This window comes from Delphinapterus leucas, chromosome 14 (genome assembly GCF_059928025.1).
Source record: "Delphinapterus leucas isolate spDelLeu-1000000601 "Yukka" chromosome 14, BTC_Dleu_Yukka2, whole genome shotgun sequence".
NCBI classification, from domain to species: Eukaryota; Metazoa; Chordata; class Mammalia; order Artiodactyla; family Monodontidae; genus Delphinapterus; species Delphinapterus leucas.
In genome coordinates, this window is record NC_143142.1 from 15,536,198 (window position 1) to 15,549,289 (window position 13,092).

General features: G+C 43.0%; 1 protein-coding gene across 4 annotated transcripts in view; it reads right to left on the reverse strand.

The window, feature by feature from the left end:
- Positions 1-5,342: 5,342 nt before the first annotated feature.
- Positions 5,343-13,092, reverse strand: part of PTPN11 (protein tyrosine phosphatase non-receptor type 11) — a 78,128-nt gene continuing 70,378 nt past the window's right edge. For all 4 annotated transcript variants that reach the window (XM_022600319.2, XM_089894531.1, XM_089894532.1 and 1 more), the window contains 3 exons: positions 12,384-12,496; positions 10,069-10,171; positions 5,343-9,360 (listed from right to left, as the gene is read on the reverse strand). In XM_022600319.2, the coding sequence (XP_022456027.1) occupies positions 10,102-10,171; positions 12,384-12,496 (183 nt within the window). In that variant the 3' untranslated portion in view covers positions 5,343-9,360; positions 10,069-10,101. The remainder of the gene's footprint in view (positions 9,361-10,068; positions 10,172-12,383; positions 12,497-13,092) is intronic.

Here is a 13,092-nt window from a genome sequence, read left to right on the forward strand (position 1 = left end):
AGCCTTCATACAAACTAACACTTGAGAGAATCCGCCTTTAGAAAGAAGGAAATTGATTTCTGTATGAGAAAAAAAAAAACAGTAATAGGGGAAGCAACCATCAAACATGTATGAATGAAGATGAAAAAAACTACTTTTTACAAGTCGAGAAATCTATCTGGACCCAGACATCTGTCACCTCCCAAACAGACTTTAATTTTAGAGTTTGCTTCCTTTACATTTTTTTCCCCTTCTCTTCCCATAGTTAGATGGATTTAACATATGCTTGGGATTTCACAGACTCGGTTTTGGTAGGTGCGATGTCTAAGAATATCTGAAGCTGTTTTCAAGACCTTATGGGATGACGTTTGTCTTGTTCTCTGAGAGCCAGTCTTTGGATTTTACTTACTCTTCATGGCTACTCTTGTGATATCAAGTGATTCCCAAATCTCTGTCTGCAGACGTGAACTGACCCAAGCACGGGTATAATTTCCAACTACCTTTCTCTCCACGTGGAAATCCTCCAGCGCAGCTCATCTCAAACGTGCCCACGCGTCCCCTGCTGATCTTGTAAAAAAAATACAGGTTCTGATTCAGTAGGGCTGAAGGGGAACCTGAGACTCTGCATTTCCAGCAGTTCCAGGAATACTGTTGCCCTGTCTCCTTGACTTTCAGAAACAGCAGTGGCTTGACTAGGATGGCAGTAGTAAATGTAGGGAGATGCAACAGGCCAGGGATAGATATACTTTAGTAGAGTGGCCAGAACTGTCTGCTGGGTTGGACACGCAATGCGGGAGGGGTCAGGGACGATCCCTAGGTTTCTGGCCAAAATAACAGGGTGGTGGTCATGCCAGGTCCTGCACCCATGGAGTAGATGCTGAGACTGCCAGCCCAGATCTTAAAGGGGCAGGTGCAGCCTTCCCCTGGCGCTGGGCGTGACTGCTCAGAGCTCACAGCTGCCCCCAGGGAATCAGAGTGAAGCTACCTCCACCTGCGACCAAGTCCTGCTTTCCCCACCCTCCCCTGCCTCCCTCTCTCCCCTTCTCCGGAGGGCGTTTCTTCTGCAAATCACTTGCCCAGGAGTTCCTGTCGCAGGCTCCACTTCTCAAGAACCTGACCTAAGACAGATGGGGAAGGTCTCCCTGAAATCTTATGATTTAACCCAAAATTTTTGATTAAAAAGGCTTTGGGGGGTTTTTGCCTAGGTATAATAGGGCTGGGGGCGCTGGGGAGTGGCGCCTGAAGGGAACAGCGTTTCTTTTCGGGGTGATGTAAATGTTCTAAAACTGACTGTGGGGCTGGTTGTATATACCTGTGAATATACTAAAAACTGTTGAATGGTACAGTTTACACGGGTGAATTGTATGGAATGTGAATTACATCTCAATTTTTAAAAAGCAGTTAAAAAAAAAATAGTTGTCCATCTTCTGCCCAAAACAAAAAAGGCCACCCTTCTTGGTCGAGGCCCCAGGTTGCCTTCCCAACCTTACCTCCCATTCTGGCCTCCAGGTATGGGCTCCAGCCAAGTTAGGCCCTCCCCCTCCCCCGCCCCCAACCATGTGCTCTGCTGTTCTGTGGCTTTGCCTGCCCGCCATACCTCCAGGAATGCTCCACTGGGTCCCACCTCCAGCTAAGTGTGAAGCCCTCGGTCTCTCCCGGGATTCCTCAGGGGCCAGTGTGGTGAAAAGGAGGGGGCATGGACTTTGGAGTCAGACCCACCTGGACTCAACAAATCCTAGCTCCCCACTTACTGCGTGGGACCTCAGATAAGTCACTTCGTGTCCCTGAACCTCAGTTTACTCATCTGTAAAATAGGGATCAGCCATTCATCCTACAAATACTGAGCTACCCAGGCACCATGCTAGGCACTGGGAACATGGCTGTGAGCAAAACAGATGGGGGAGGATACCTGCCTTGCAGGTTCTGAAATCATCTCTGGTAGTGTTTGGCACATTTAACTGTCATTTAGTAAATGAAGGGTATTATCATCATTTCCTTTCACTCTTTTAGTCTTGATCCAGGGCTCATCCGCAGCTGCTTTATTTTCCATCTTGTATTCAGCCTGTGTGTCTCCTCTCCCTAAATGGGCCATCAAGTTCTTTAAGACAGGGATCAAGACAGATACTTGTTTTGTATTCCTCACAGCACCTAGTCAATGGCTCACTCTACTCATTAAAAAGTGGTTGAGGGGCCTTCCCCAGTGGTGCAGTGGTTAAGAATCCACCTGCCGGGCTTCCCTGGTGGCGCAGTGGTTGAGAGTCCGCCTGCTGATGCAGGGGACATGGGTTCGTGCCCCAGTCCGGGAAGATCCCACATGCCGCAGAGCGGCTGGGCCTGTGAGCCATGGCTACTGAGCCTGCGCCTCCGGAGCCTGTGCTCCGCAATGGGAGAGGCCACAACAGTGAGAGGCCCGCATATCGCAAAAAAAAAAAAAAAAAAAAGAATCCGCCTGCCAATGCAGGGGTCACGGGTTCAAGCCCTGGTCCAGGAAGATCTCACATGCCATGGAGCAACTAAGCCCATGCACCACAACTACTGAGCTCGTGTGCCATGACTACTGAAGCCTGTGCGCCTAGAGCCCATGCTCCACAACAAGAGAAGCCACTGCAATGAGACGCCTGCACACTGCAATGAAGAGTAGCCCCCTCTTGCTGCAACTAGAGAAAGCCTGCGTGAAGCAACAAAGACCCAACGCGGCCAAAAAAAAGTGGTTGAATGGATACATGCATGCATTATTGTTTGGCACTTCTGAATCTGAAAGAAAATCTGAAGTAATTCTCAACTCACTGGCCCAGATAATTAAGACCAGTCTCAAATGGTAGCTGGTATAGAGCATCCTGGTGATGGCAAGAACGCTTTCCCTCATCCCCACTGAGAATGACAATCACAGCAAGGCCCAAACAAAAATGCACAGACAGGTGCATCCCACATGCACCTAAAGAGCGGTTTATAGAAATTGATCCTGGTGACTCAGTAATTTCAGTCGTCAGTCAGTCATGGAGAATTAAGTATCTTTATTCCTAAACTCAAAACAAGACAGACCCAGAACTTGAAAGAAAAAAAAAAGGCAAGTGACCTAAAGAGTTCACAGAAAAGCGTAAACAAAGCATTTGAAAAGATGCTTGGCCTCCTTCTTAAGAGAGATGCGAATTTAGTTACACTGAACTATCTTTGTTCACCTATCAGACAGATGAGGGCTCAAGTCTGAAAGGTAGTTTGATAAAGGTGTGAGGAAAGAAGCTGGTAGGGCTATAACTAGGGTCAGCCTCACTGGGGCACAATTCAACATTCTACATCCACGTAACAAATGTAAACCCTGGGAACCAGCACTTACAGTGAGGCATATGTTCAAAGTTGCTCTCGGTCCTTGGGGATAATGAGAAAGACTGTTCACGGGAGACAGGTGTGGACGAGATTTCCCACTGTATGCTCTTCTGAACCTTTTACACTTTGTTCTAAGTGAACGTATTACCTACTCAAAAAAAATACACACAATTTTTAAGTTCAGAAGAGCTTTAAGCCTAAGGGGGGAAATTCTTTTAAGCAGACACATTGGTTAATGGGTGCAGAATTTCAGTTGTGATGATGAAAACAGTTCTAGCAACGGATCATGGTTTAATGTCGCACAATAATGTGAATTCCCTGCACTGTATACTTAAAAGTGGTTTAAATGGCCAATTTTGTGTTACCCATATTGTACAATTAAAACAATTTTTTAAACAAAGTAAAGACAAGCACACAAGACCTCATGAATCATGAGGCCACATTCAAATACCATCACCAGGAATTCCCTGGCGGTCCAGTGGTTAGGACTTTGCGCTTTCACTGCCGAGGGCCCAGGTTCGATCCCTGGTCCGGGAACTAAGATCCCTCAAGCCACGTGGTGTGGCCAAAAAAAAAAAAAAAAAAAAAATACCATCACTTGGAAGACCTAGATCACCTGAGTTATCTAGGGTAATCCTGAATGAACAGATGTTATCTTTCTTAATAAAGGATGATTCATTAATTGTAAAACTAAATTACAATGTAACCTTATTGACTTTGTAAATTTATATGAAAACATTTACAATGCAGGAAAAAAAATCCTTTGCCTTATGACATGAACTTGATATTTCCCTTGAAAAATGTTATCTCAATAATGATTACATTCAGAATGAAACGGCTCATTCCAAACCATAATTTATACTCTATACTAGGAAGTCCTTGCAAAACTGGCCTAGATTATCCAACACAGTGAATTTATATTTCATCAAGAACTGAATGGTTAAAAATGCAGTAAGTAGATGCATGGATAGAGAATAAAGACACTCATAAATATGTACTATATTTTGTTGCAAAATGTGTCCAAAAGAGTGCTAGAACTGCCACTGGTATAGATCATGACAGAGAGAGTTATTCTTTGTTCAGAGATGAATGGAGAAGCAAGAGCTGAATAGAGAAATAGCTATTTGCCTTGCATGTTCATTTCTAAAAAGAGATCCAAAGAAACTGGCCTTGACTGAACCCATAAGAAAATGAAAGGACAGTTTCCCTCTTTCTCTATACATACACACACACACACACACACACACACACACACACACACACACACACACACACAAGGTTCCCCACTGGTCAAGAATACAGTTAAGTGATCTTCACCATTGAATCCTAACTCCCTGTAATTCACTCCTCTATGTAACCATCAATTTCAGTTAATACCCTTATTGTTTACTCTAATCGAATTATAACTACCTGTATAACTGTTTTATTCATCCATTTCCCAGTCCCTAGCTTCTAGTGGGGATTTAATCTTTGCTGAATGGAAGAGAATTTGTACCCAAAACGGTCTATGGCCTTACCAGGTAGAGACATGACAACAAGTCTGAGCAACACATGAATTTCTTTGTCCATAAACCACACACAGATTCTTTTTTTATATATAATATTTATTTATTCGGCTACGGGTCCTGGTTGTGGCACATGGGATCTTTAGTTGCGGCATGTTGGATCTTAGTTGTGGCATGCGGGATCTAGTTCCCTGAGCAGGGATCTAACGTGGGCCCCCTGCATTGGGAGCATGGAGTCTTAACCACTGGACCACCAGGGAAGTCTAATCATGTCCTGTATACATTATACAGACATACTTTTTACTCGCTATTTACTCATAAGTTCTTCCAAATAAAATTCCCTGTCTCCCAAAGCTACTCATAAAATAGGCACTCAAATGCTTGAGGAACTGATTCATTCATTCTGAATTCCAGGTTCCCTTCTAGATAAGAGCTGCAAAATGTCAGCATTTGGCTAGTATAAGAGGTTGAGGGACCTGTAATCCCAGTTTTTCCTGGACATTTCAGATGAAGTAAATGACAAATACTATAATATACGAAAATGGTTTTATTCCTAATTTTTAGTTCCCATACAGTTTACAAATACACTTTTACTCTGATAATACGGCTTTGCAACTAGCAAAGCAGTTGAACTAACACCCATAAATACAGGCGAGGAGACAATTAACATCCACTAATGTTTCTCTACATAAACTATTCTTTTAATGTCATTTTTTTTAAAACAATTGCAAATAGACTACATAATATACGTGGGCAAAAAGGCAATTAAGTGAATCTCTTGAAACACTAATGTATAATAAACAGTGCATATTATCAACATTTACATGATTCACACCAAAGTGATGACATCCTAAAACGTATTCCTTTTAAAGGAGAGATTTATCAATAAAATATTACATATCTTTTAATATTCTGGTACAATACTTCATATACTGCAGGAAAATTAACTGTAGATCTAGTCATCGACTTAATAAAGGATCCTTTTCCATTAGCTTTTATTAATAAAAGAATCACAACTAGGTCATAAATAAACAGGCAAATTATTAATTACATGATTTGAGGTTTAGGATGAAAACTTGTAAAAATTAGTTTGATATACAGCAAAGTTATACAACACACTAAAACCAACTGTTTAATATTTTTGCCTTATGTGAACTGCCCATAGTAAAAAAGGAACAAACTTTTTAAGGATGGAAGATATAATAAACTATATTTTGGAACTTATTTTTCAAGAGGAAGAGGAAAAAAGATTTTAACGAAATTAAGGGCTAATACAGATCCTAATAAAGGCATATTGAAATCAGGGAGGCCATGTGCTTACGATGTAAAACTTTATTCCGCCAACAACATACAGAAAACAAAAACTGCACTGGGTTTGTACTTACGTCTACAGTCTAAGTTTCCCTTACGGATTAACAAGCTACAACAGAACACTTCACAATTGCATACCTTTTTCCACATTCCTCTGAACTAGAAATAACCCAGGACATTATATTAGTTCTTAAAAACCCTAGTAACCCCTTAATAACCCCTAAAAATAATCTTGATGATTTTCTTGGCTGTTCCAAAGCAACTGGGCTACGTAAAGAATGCACGAACACCCAAGAAAGTAGTACATGTATTTTCTCATCCCCGTTTAGCCACATTTGGAAAGTCACCGATTTCAAAGGGCGAGATGACCACAATTTTCAGGAGGGCCACACACTGGATACAAGGTGTCTTTTTGTTTTGTTTTGTTTTGTTTTTTTTTAAAAAAAACAGGCTATTAAGACTCTGAAATTTGGCTTTTTTAAAAAACCCCAATACCACATGCCAGATAATTTCTTCACCCCAAATATAAAATCCTATGCTTGTAATTCTAAAATACTTAGCCAGCTATGGGAATATTGTGCAAATTTAATGTCTACCAGCAACCCAGAAGCAGACTGCAGACGTGTAGCTATCACACCTATTTTCCAGGTAACCTGATTCAACTATTACTGACTGCTGTGGTCCCAGGCCCTCTGACTTCCTCAGAAACCACCTCTTTGGAACTTCCATTTCCACTGTTTTTTTTACACCCGCACCTCGAGCTCACCTCCCCCTCCCCCATCTTCACAGCCCCTCCACGTGAATCCATCCCATGTAATCTTACCGGAGAACCTGCACTCACCTTTACCAAACACACGACAAACCTAGGCAACCTAGGGACTATTAATCTTGTCTTGGCATCAGTTTACACCACATAATAGGTGCTGACTTCGTGGAGGGAAATCTAAATGAAATCAATGTCCTATTACAAACGAAGCTGGCCAGGATCAGGTGTTTCCAAGTGCAAAAACAACTGATCTTAAGCTACAGGCAGAGACGTTAATGCAGCAGATATGTTGTACAATCAAATCCTTGTATGCTGGTGAAAGACCTTGCCCCCAAAGTCCAGAGTCAAAACGTTATCGCAAAAACGAGGACCATTCAATGTGACAATGCAATACAAATAACAGGATTCAAGATCCTTGTTGCAAGTACTGAACTGGAATCTCTTTCTTTACAGGCTTGACAAGAAGACAGCAGTCATTTACATTCCTCTTAGAAGGTAATTTACCTTCAACAATTCTAAGTTCAATGGATGGGGGGGAGGGGAGGTGGGGGGAGAAGTCAATGTAATTTTGTCTGTGAAAATGGCAGCCAGGCTCTCCCCAAACAACCTCAGGGTTTCAAAGGAGGTAAAGACCTCAGAAAGGAGCTACTAACAGGGTTGGATCTAGTCCTTCCTTTTCTGGAGACAAAGCAAGAAGAATTCGATTAAGGAGATCATGACTTAACGGCAAAGCTGCCATGGCATTTTATTATCTTTACAAAGTCCACCAATGATGCTTCAATTGAAATACACTCATTGAATGATGATTCAACACACAGGGCAAAGAGGGATGTCTTTGGAGAAGGCACTTCAGGTAGAACATTAGCAAATCCTACTGCTTGGTTAAAACAAAAATGAGCTACTGCTAATTCAATCTGACTAGTGGCCTCATGAGAACTGCCCCTCCGCACTGCAGCCTTGACTGCGTGCATGGGTGTGGGGCCCGACTGAAGCCAGGGGCGTGAAGAAAGCACCCCATTCACCTCCCTCTGCAGCAGCCAGGGCAATGAGGCGGCTCTGCTTTAAATGCTCTGCCCTCCCGAACACACCCAACCTTAAGAGACCAGTTTCCCAAAGCAATGGTTTAGAACATACGCTAAGAGCCAGCAGAACTGGTTCAGGAAGCTCGCTGAAGGCCCTCTGTTTCTGCCTGACTTCCAGCTTACAGCAGCTATCATAACCAGCTTCAGCTTCCCAAGGTCACTAGCAGCTTCTACTTTTGCTAACCTCTTTTTTTAGCTGTTTTTCCATGGCACTGGTTCTGACGGTCTGTTACACTGGGGGCCTCCAAGGAACCTCACCTCCACTTCATGCCCTCGTGCAGTCTCCTCTTCCCAAATTGGAGCTGGGCCTGGGACTGGTTTTAATCAATAGAAGGCAGTAGAAGTGATGCTGTGACAGTTCTGGGTTTAAGTCTTAAACCTGGCCACTACTGCTTTATACCCTTGGGACCTCTGAGCTGCCATAAATGTGGTCCAGCTACCCTGTGGGCGAGGCCACGTGGAGAAGGTGAGACCTGAGGACCGCATGCAGATGGAGAGGCCCAGCCATCCTGCCAACCACGAGTGACAGCAGCAAGACAAGGAGAGGAACTGCTCAGCTGAGCCCAGCCCAGTTTGAAGAGATGGGGAAAAGCCAGTTGTTGTTTAAAGCCACTCAGTTTTCAGGTGGTTTGTCAGCAACAAGTGATAACCCAAAACTGGTTATCCATAGGTGCATTTTTTTCCTAAATACAATTACTCAAATGAAAAGAAAAGATGACAAACGTTTTCCCACCACGAGTTTCTCAGTCAACAGGCTGAATGGTAATTGGTCAGCTGTTAAGAAGAAACCATGCCTTTTATCCTAAGTTCCCATGATTTCCGCCCCCATGATTTTTCAATGGCAATGCAAGGGGAGACAGTCTGGGGCACTGGCTTAATTATTATTTAGCCAAAATAAGAGGCCATCAAAATGCATTATCCACTACTGGATAAGTGATGATAAATGAAATTGTTCTCACTTCTATAGGGTGTTGTTACTTAATTATCCCCAATCATTTTTCCTCTTACAAGTGCCCTATCATTCCCCACAAAGCAGGGGGGAAACTAAGTTTGTTGAGGTTATCAAAAGAAAAAATGACAATAACTAGAATTTCAATCACCATCATCTGGAAAATATAGAGCACAATTTAACTGCTTCCTCAATTTAAAATAAAATTCCATAAAATATAACACTGTCTACATCATAGAGATGATTTCTTCTTATCTGAGGACATGAGTAATTGGAAATCAGGTATTGTTGAGTTAGAATACAGTGGTCTTTAAATGGTTTCAAATTTTGCTTATCAAAAGGTAGTCAACCACAATGCAAGCCTTCCAAATTCAAATTCATTCTTCATGTAAACTTTCTTGCATCTGTTCTTGATCTTTTCAGGGAGAGGGGGAAAGTCCACATCTGGCAAAGAAATAAGTTAGAATTTTTAAGGAGCATACATCTAAAAGTTTGGCAAGGCAGTAAACCATTTTAAAGTAGATTTAGAGCTTTTAAATATACTATTCATTGAAATAGGAATTTCGACGTGAAATGCTAAAAACTTACCTTTTAAACATACATCACACAATTGGGTCCCTGTCTAAAAAGGTGATTGGAAGGAAGGAGACGTACAAGGGAGACGAATTCCCAGCATCAGAGCTGGGAGGGATGTGGAGTTGAGCCAGTCAGAGGCCCAGGAAGTCCAGTGCCCTGTGTCATACAGCCAGCCAGTCAGAGGCCCACTGGGGTGAAAACTCAGGCATCCTGACTCTGACCATCCAGTGCCATGTCCCCACAGTCCCTAGATCCCTACAGATCATCTCCCAGCACAGCGTGGGTTAACCTACTTTAATAAAAATTGCAGGAATGATGATATCTGCTCTTCATCACCAGTATCAACCATTTTTCTGTAAGTGCTAACCCTGCCCTTCACAGAATTAATTCTGTATTTGATTTCAATATTTAATGAATCCAGCTTGGAAAAAGAAATACAGGCAGAAGAAAAAAGAGGCTGGGTTTTAAAATTCAATTGTGGTTCACTTTGTTAAAACAGTCACAAATTATTTGCCTGCTTCAAAATGCCACAAATGATATAAACAATTAACCAGTAGAGCACTTCTGTTGAAATACCTATTTCTGTGCTTGAAGTCTTGGCGGGTCTTCTCATCTGAAACTTTTCTGCTGCTGCATCAGACCCACATTTTCATAGACTCTAGCATTATCTTCTCTCATTCTGAAAAGAAGAAAAGGAAGACGACACTAATAAAAACGCAGACATACTGCTTAACCTTACACGACAGTTATAATGCACATACTCTATTCTCTGGGGACCGTATGCGGCGCAGACATAGCTCCTGCCCCCAGGAGCTGACATTACAGGAGAGGATATCGGACAGAAACACACAGCAAAATAACTCTGAAGTAAGAGCCTCAAGTCCCTGTGCTCCCGGGGTTTGGCGGAAGGAGAGTTGTTTTCCAGGAGGGTGGAGCGAGGCAGGCCTGTACGATGAGGCATTGGGTTAGACCTTGAAGGAAGGTGGGACATGTGCATAGAGAAAAGAATGGTATTCATTGTGGGCAGAAGGATCTGAATGGGCCAGAGCAATGTAAAGGCAAAGTGTAGGAACGGTTAGGCAGGGACTACAGATCCATTCAGCCCCCAATCCGGCGACATGAAGGTGAACATGAAGCCGACCGGCAGTTTAGGGCCCCAGGGTGGAGGGGCAATACATCAGAGCCCAGACTCTGGTTTTTTGTGTTTTTTTTGCGGTACGCGGGCCTCTCACTGCTGTGGCCTCTCCCGTTGTGGAGCACAGGCTCCGGACGTGCAGGCTCAGCGGCCATGGCTCACGGGCCTAGCCGCTCCGCGGCACGTGGGATCTTCCCGGACCGGGGCACGAACCCGTGTCCCCTGTATCGGCAGGCAGACTCTCAACCACTGTGCCACCAGGGAAGCCCCCAGACTCTGTTTTGCTGAGCAGAGTGGAGACCAGAACAGTCCAGGGGGACGAGGAACCCAGCAGCTCTGGGCTGGTCAGAGAGGAACAAGCTGAAACAAGCAGCAGGGGCCAGGGTCTCCTGGGTCTGCACCCTACAAGGGGGACAACGGGAACGGAGAGGCAGAGAACCTATTAGTCACAGGCAAGCCACTGGTAAAAAGGGAGTCGTCAGAGCTGATTCTGTTGAGCCAACATGTAGGGAAAGCTTTCTGGCAAGGACTCGGAGCCCTGACGTGCTGGTTCCACTGCAAATCACTGCAGATAGCAATTTAAAATCAACTTTCCCCATCAGTCCGCTGGGAAAGAAAAAAGCAGGCAGAAGGAAGAGGCGGCTTGGTGGAGAGCATACTTTGGCTATATAATTTCATTTCAATGTTAAATAGAAAGCAAATGTAAATACGAGCCTCATATATGTTATCAAAAACGTTTATATAGAGTACTAAAGCCAACAGGGGTTTAAAAATCCACATCAGAAGCAAACAGGGATAAGACTCCTAGGGGAAAATAAAAAGTAGATGTTATACCAGAGAGTGACTTTAGGATACACAGAAAAAAAATAACTTACAATTGTTATTCACATAATCGATTTAACAAATATTTTCTTATCACGTTTTAGTTTAAACATGGAGTTGGCAAAGTTTTTCTGTACAGGACCAGACTAAAAATAATGTAGTCTCTGTGGGCCATACACGGTCTCTGTCATGTATTATTCTTTGTGTGTGTGAGTTTTTAATAACCCTTTAAGAACCGTCCATGAGCTGTACAAAAGCAGGCCGTGGCCCAGATTTGGCCTGGGGGCTGTAGTTTGCTAACCTGGTTTAAATACCCACAGTAGATTTCTGCTGACTGTGGAAAATTAGACCATGATTGTGTTGACACATTGATGGTCAATTTACTTACTTTTACATAGCGAAGAGTCTTGACTCATCAAAAAGGGTGTTACCTACCTCTGCAACAATCCACACCCCATCAAAAGAAAAATTAGATTCTTGGGACTTCCCTGGCGGCGCAGTGGTTAAGACTCCGTGCTCCCAATGCAGGGGTCCCGGGTTCGATCCCTGGTCAGGGAACTAGATCCCACACGCCACAACTAAGGTTTGCATGCCACAACTGAGGAGCTGGTGAGCTGCAACTAAGGAGCCTGCCTGCCACAACTAAGACCCAGCACAACCAAATAAATAAAATACTTTTTAAAAATTAGATTCTCCTTGGAGAACCAGCACTTGATATCTGTACAGTCCCGTAGACTCCTAGCCAGTGTAGCAAGCAGCCTTCAGTTTAGGTCAACTAAAATTTAGTTTAGCTAGCCACTGGCACACTCAAGAACCAGTTAGGCAACAATAATGTGCACCAAGGAAAGGCATGTGCTGCAAAGACGTATCATTTTTTAAAGCTTTTCTATAGGATTATGTTCAGGTAAAAAGATTTTCCTTCATTTCTACTTACTCTGCACAGGACGGCGTTGGGGTACAAGGCGGGAGGGGACTCTGATCTCCAGTTGCCTGGTCCGTCAGGGAATACTTAATATTTGTGTATTCGTGCCCTTTCCTCTTGCTTTTCTGCAAAGTGAAGATTGCATATATGAAGAACTGTGACTTTTTTGAGGGAATGAAGAAGTCAAAAAGGCATTTCATTAAAAAGGAAAAAAGAGAGAGAGAGTTTGACAGACAGACAAGTTGGACCCTGAATACTGGTATGTTGACCAAATGTCAGGGAATTCACCTCCTTCATGTAAATACATTATATGGGTGAAAAGGACCTTTGAACCATACAGTTCAAAAGCAGAGTCATGCATTAACAACTTACTGTATTAAATGAAATGTACCTGTTTCTGGACTAAGAGAGAATTCACACGCTCTTTGACACATTAGCATCTAATCATTTCATAGTTCACTTGCAACACATTTAATGATTTTCAAGTAAACAGGTGGGAAAAGAGTTTCAGAAATAAACGCACTCCAAGTAAAAACTGCACACAGGTACAAAAGATGGCAGCACTCTTAGCAGAATAATACACTTTATCGTATCGTCCCCACCCCACCCCCACTCCAGAAAAAACTCCAGCACATTTAAAACTTTACTTTCAGCCCAATGATACTCTGGGGGAAAAAAGGCAGAGAAAACCAGTAAAATGTAATCTCATTTCAGATACAGA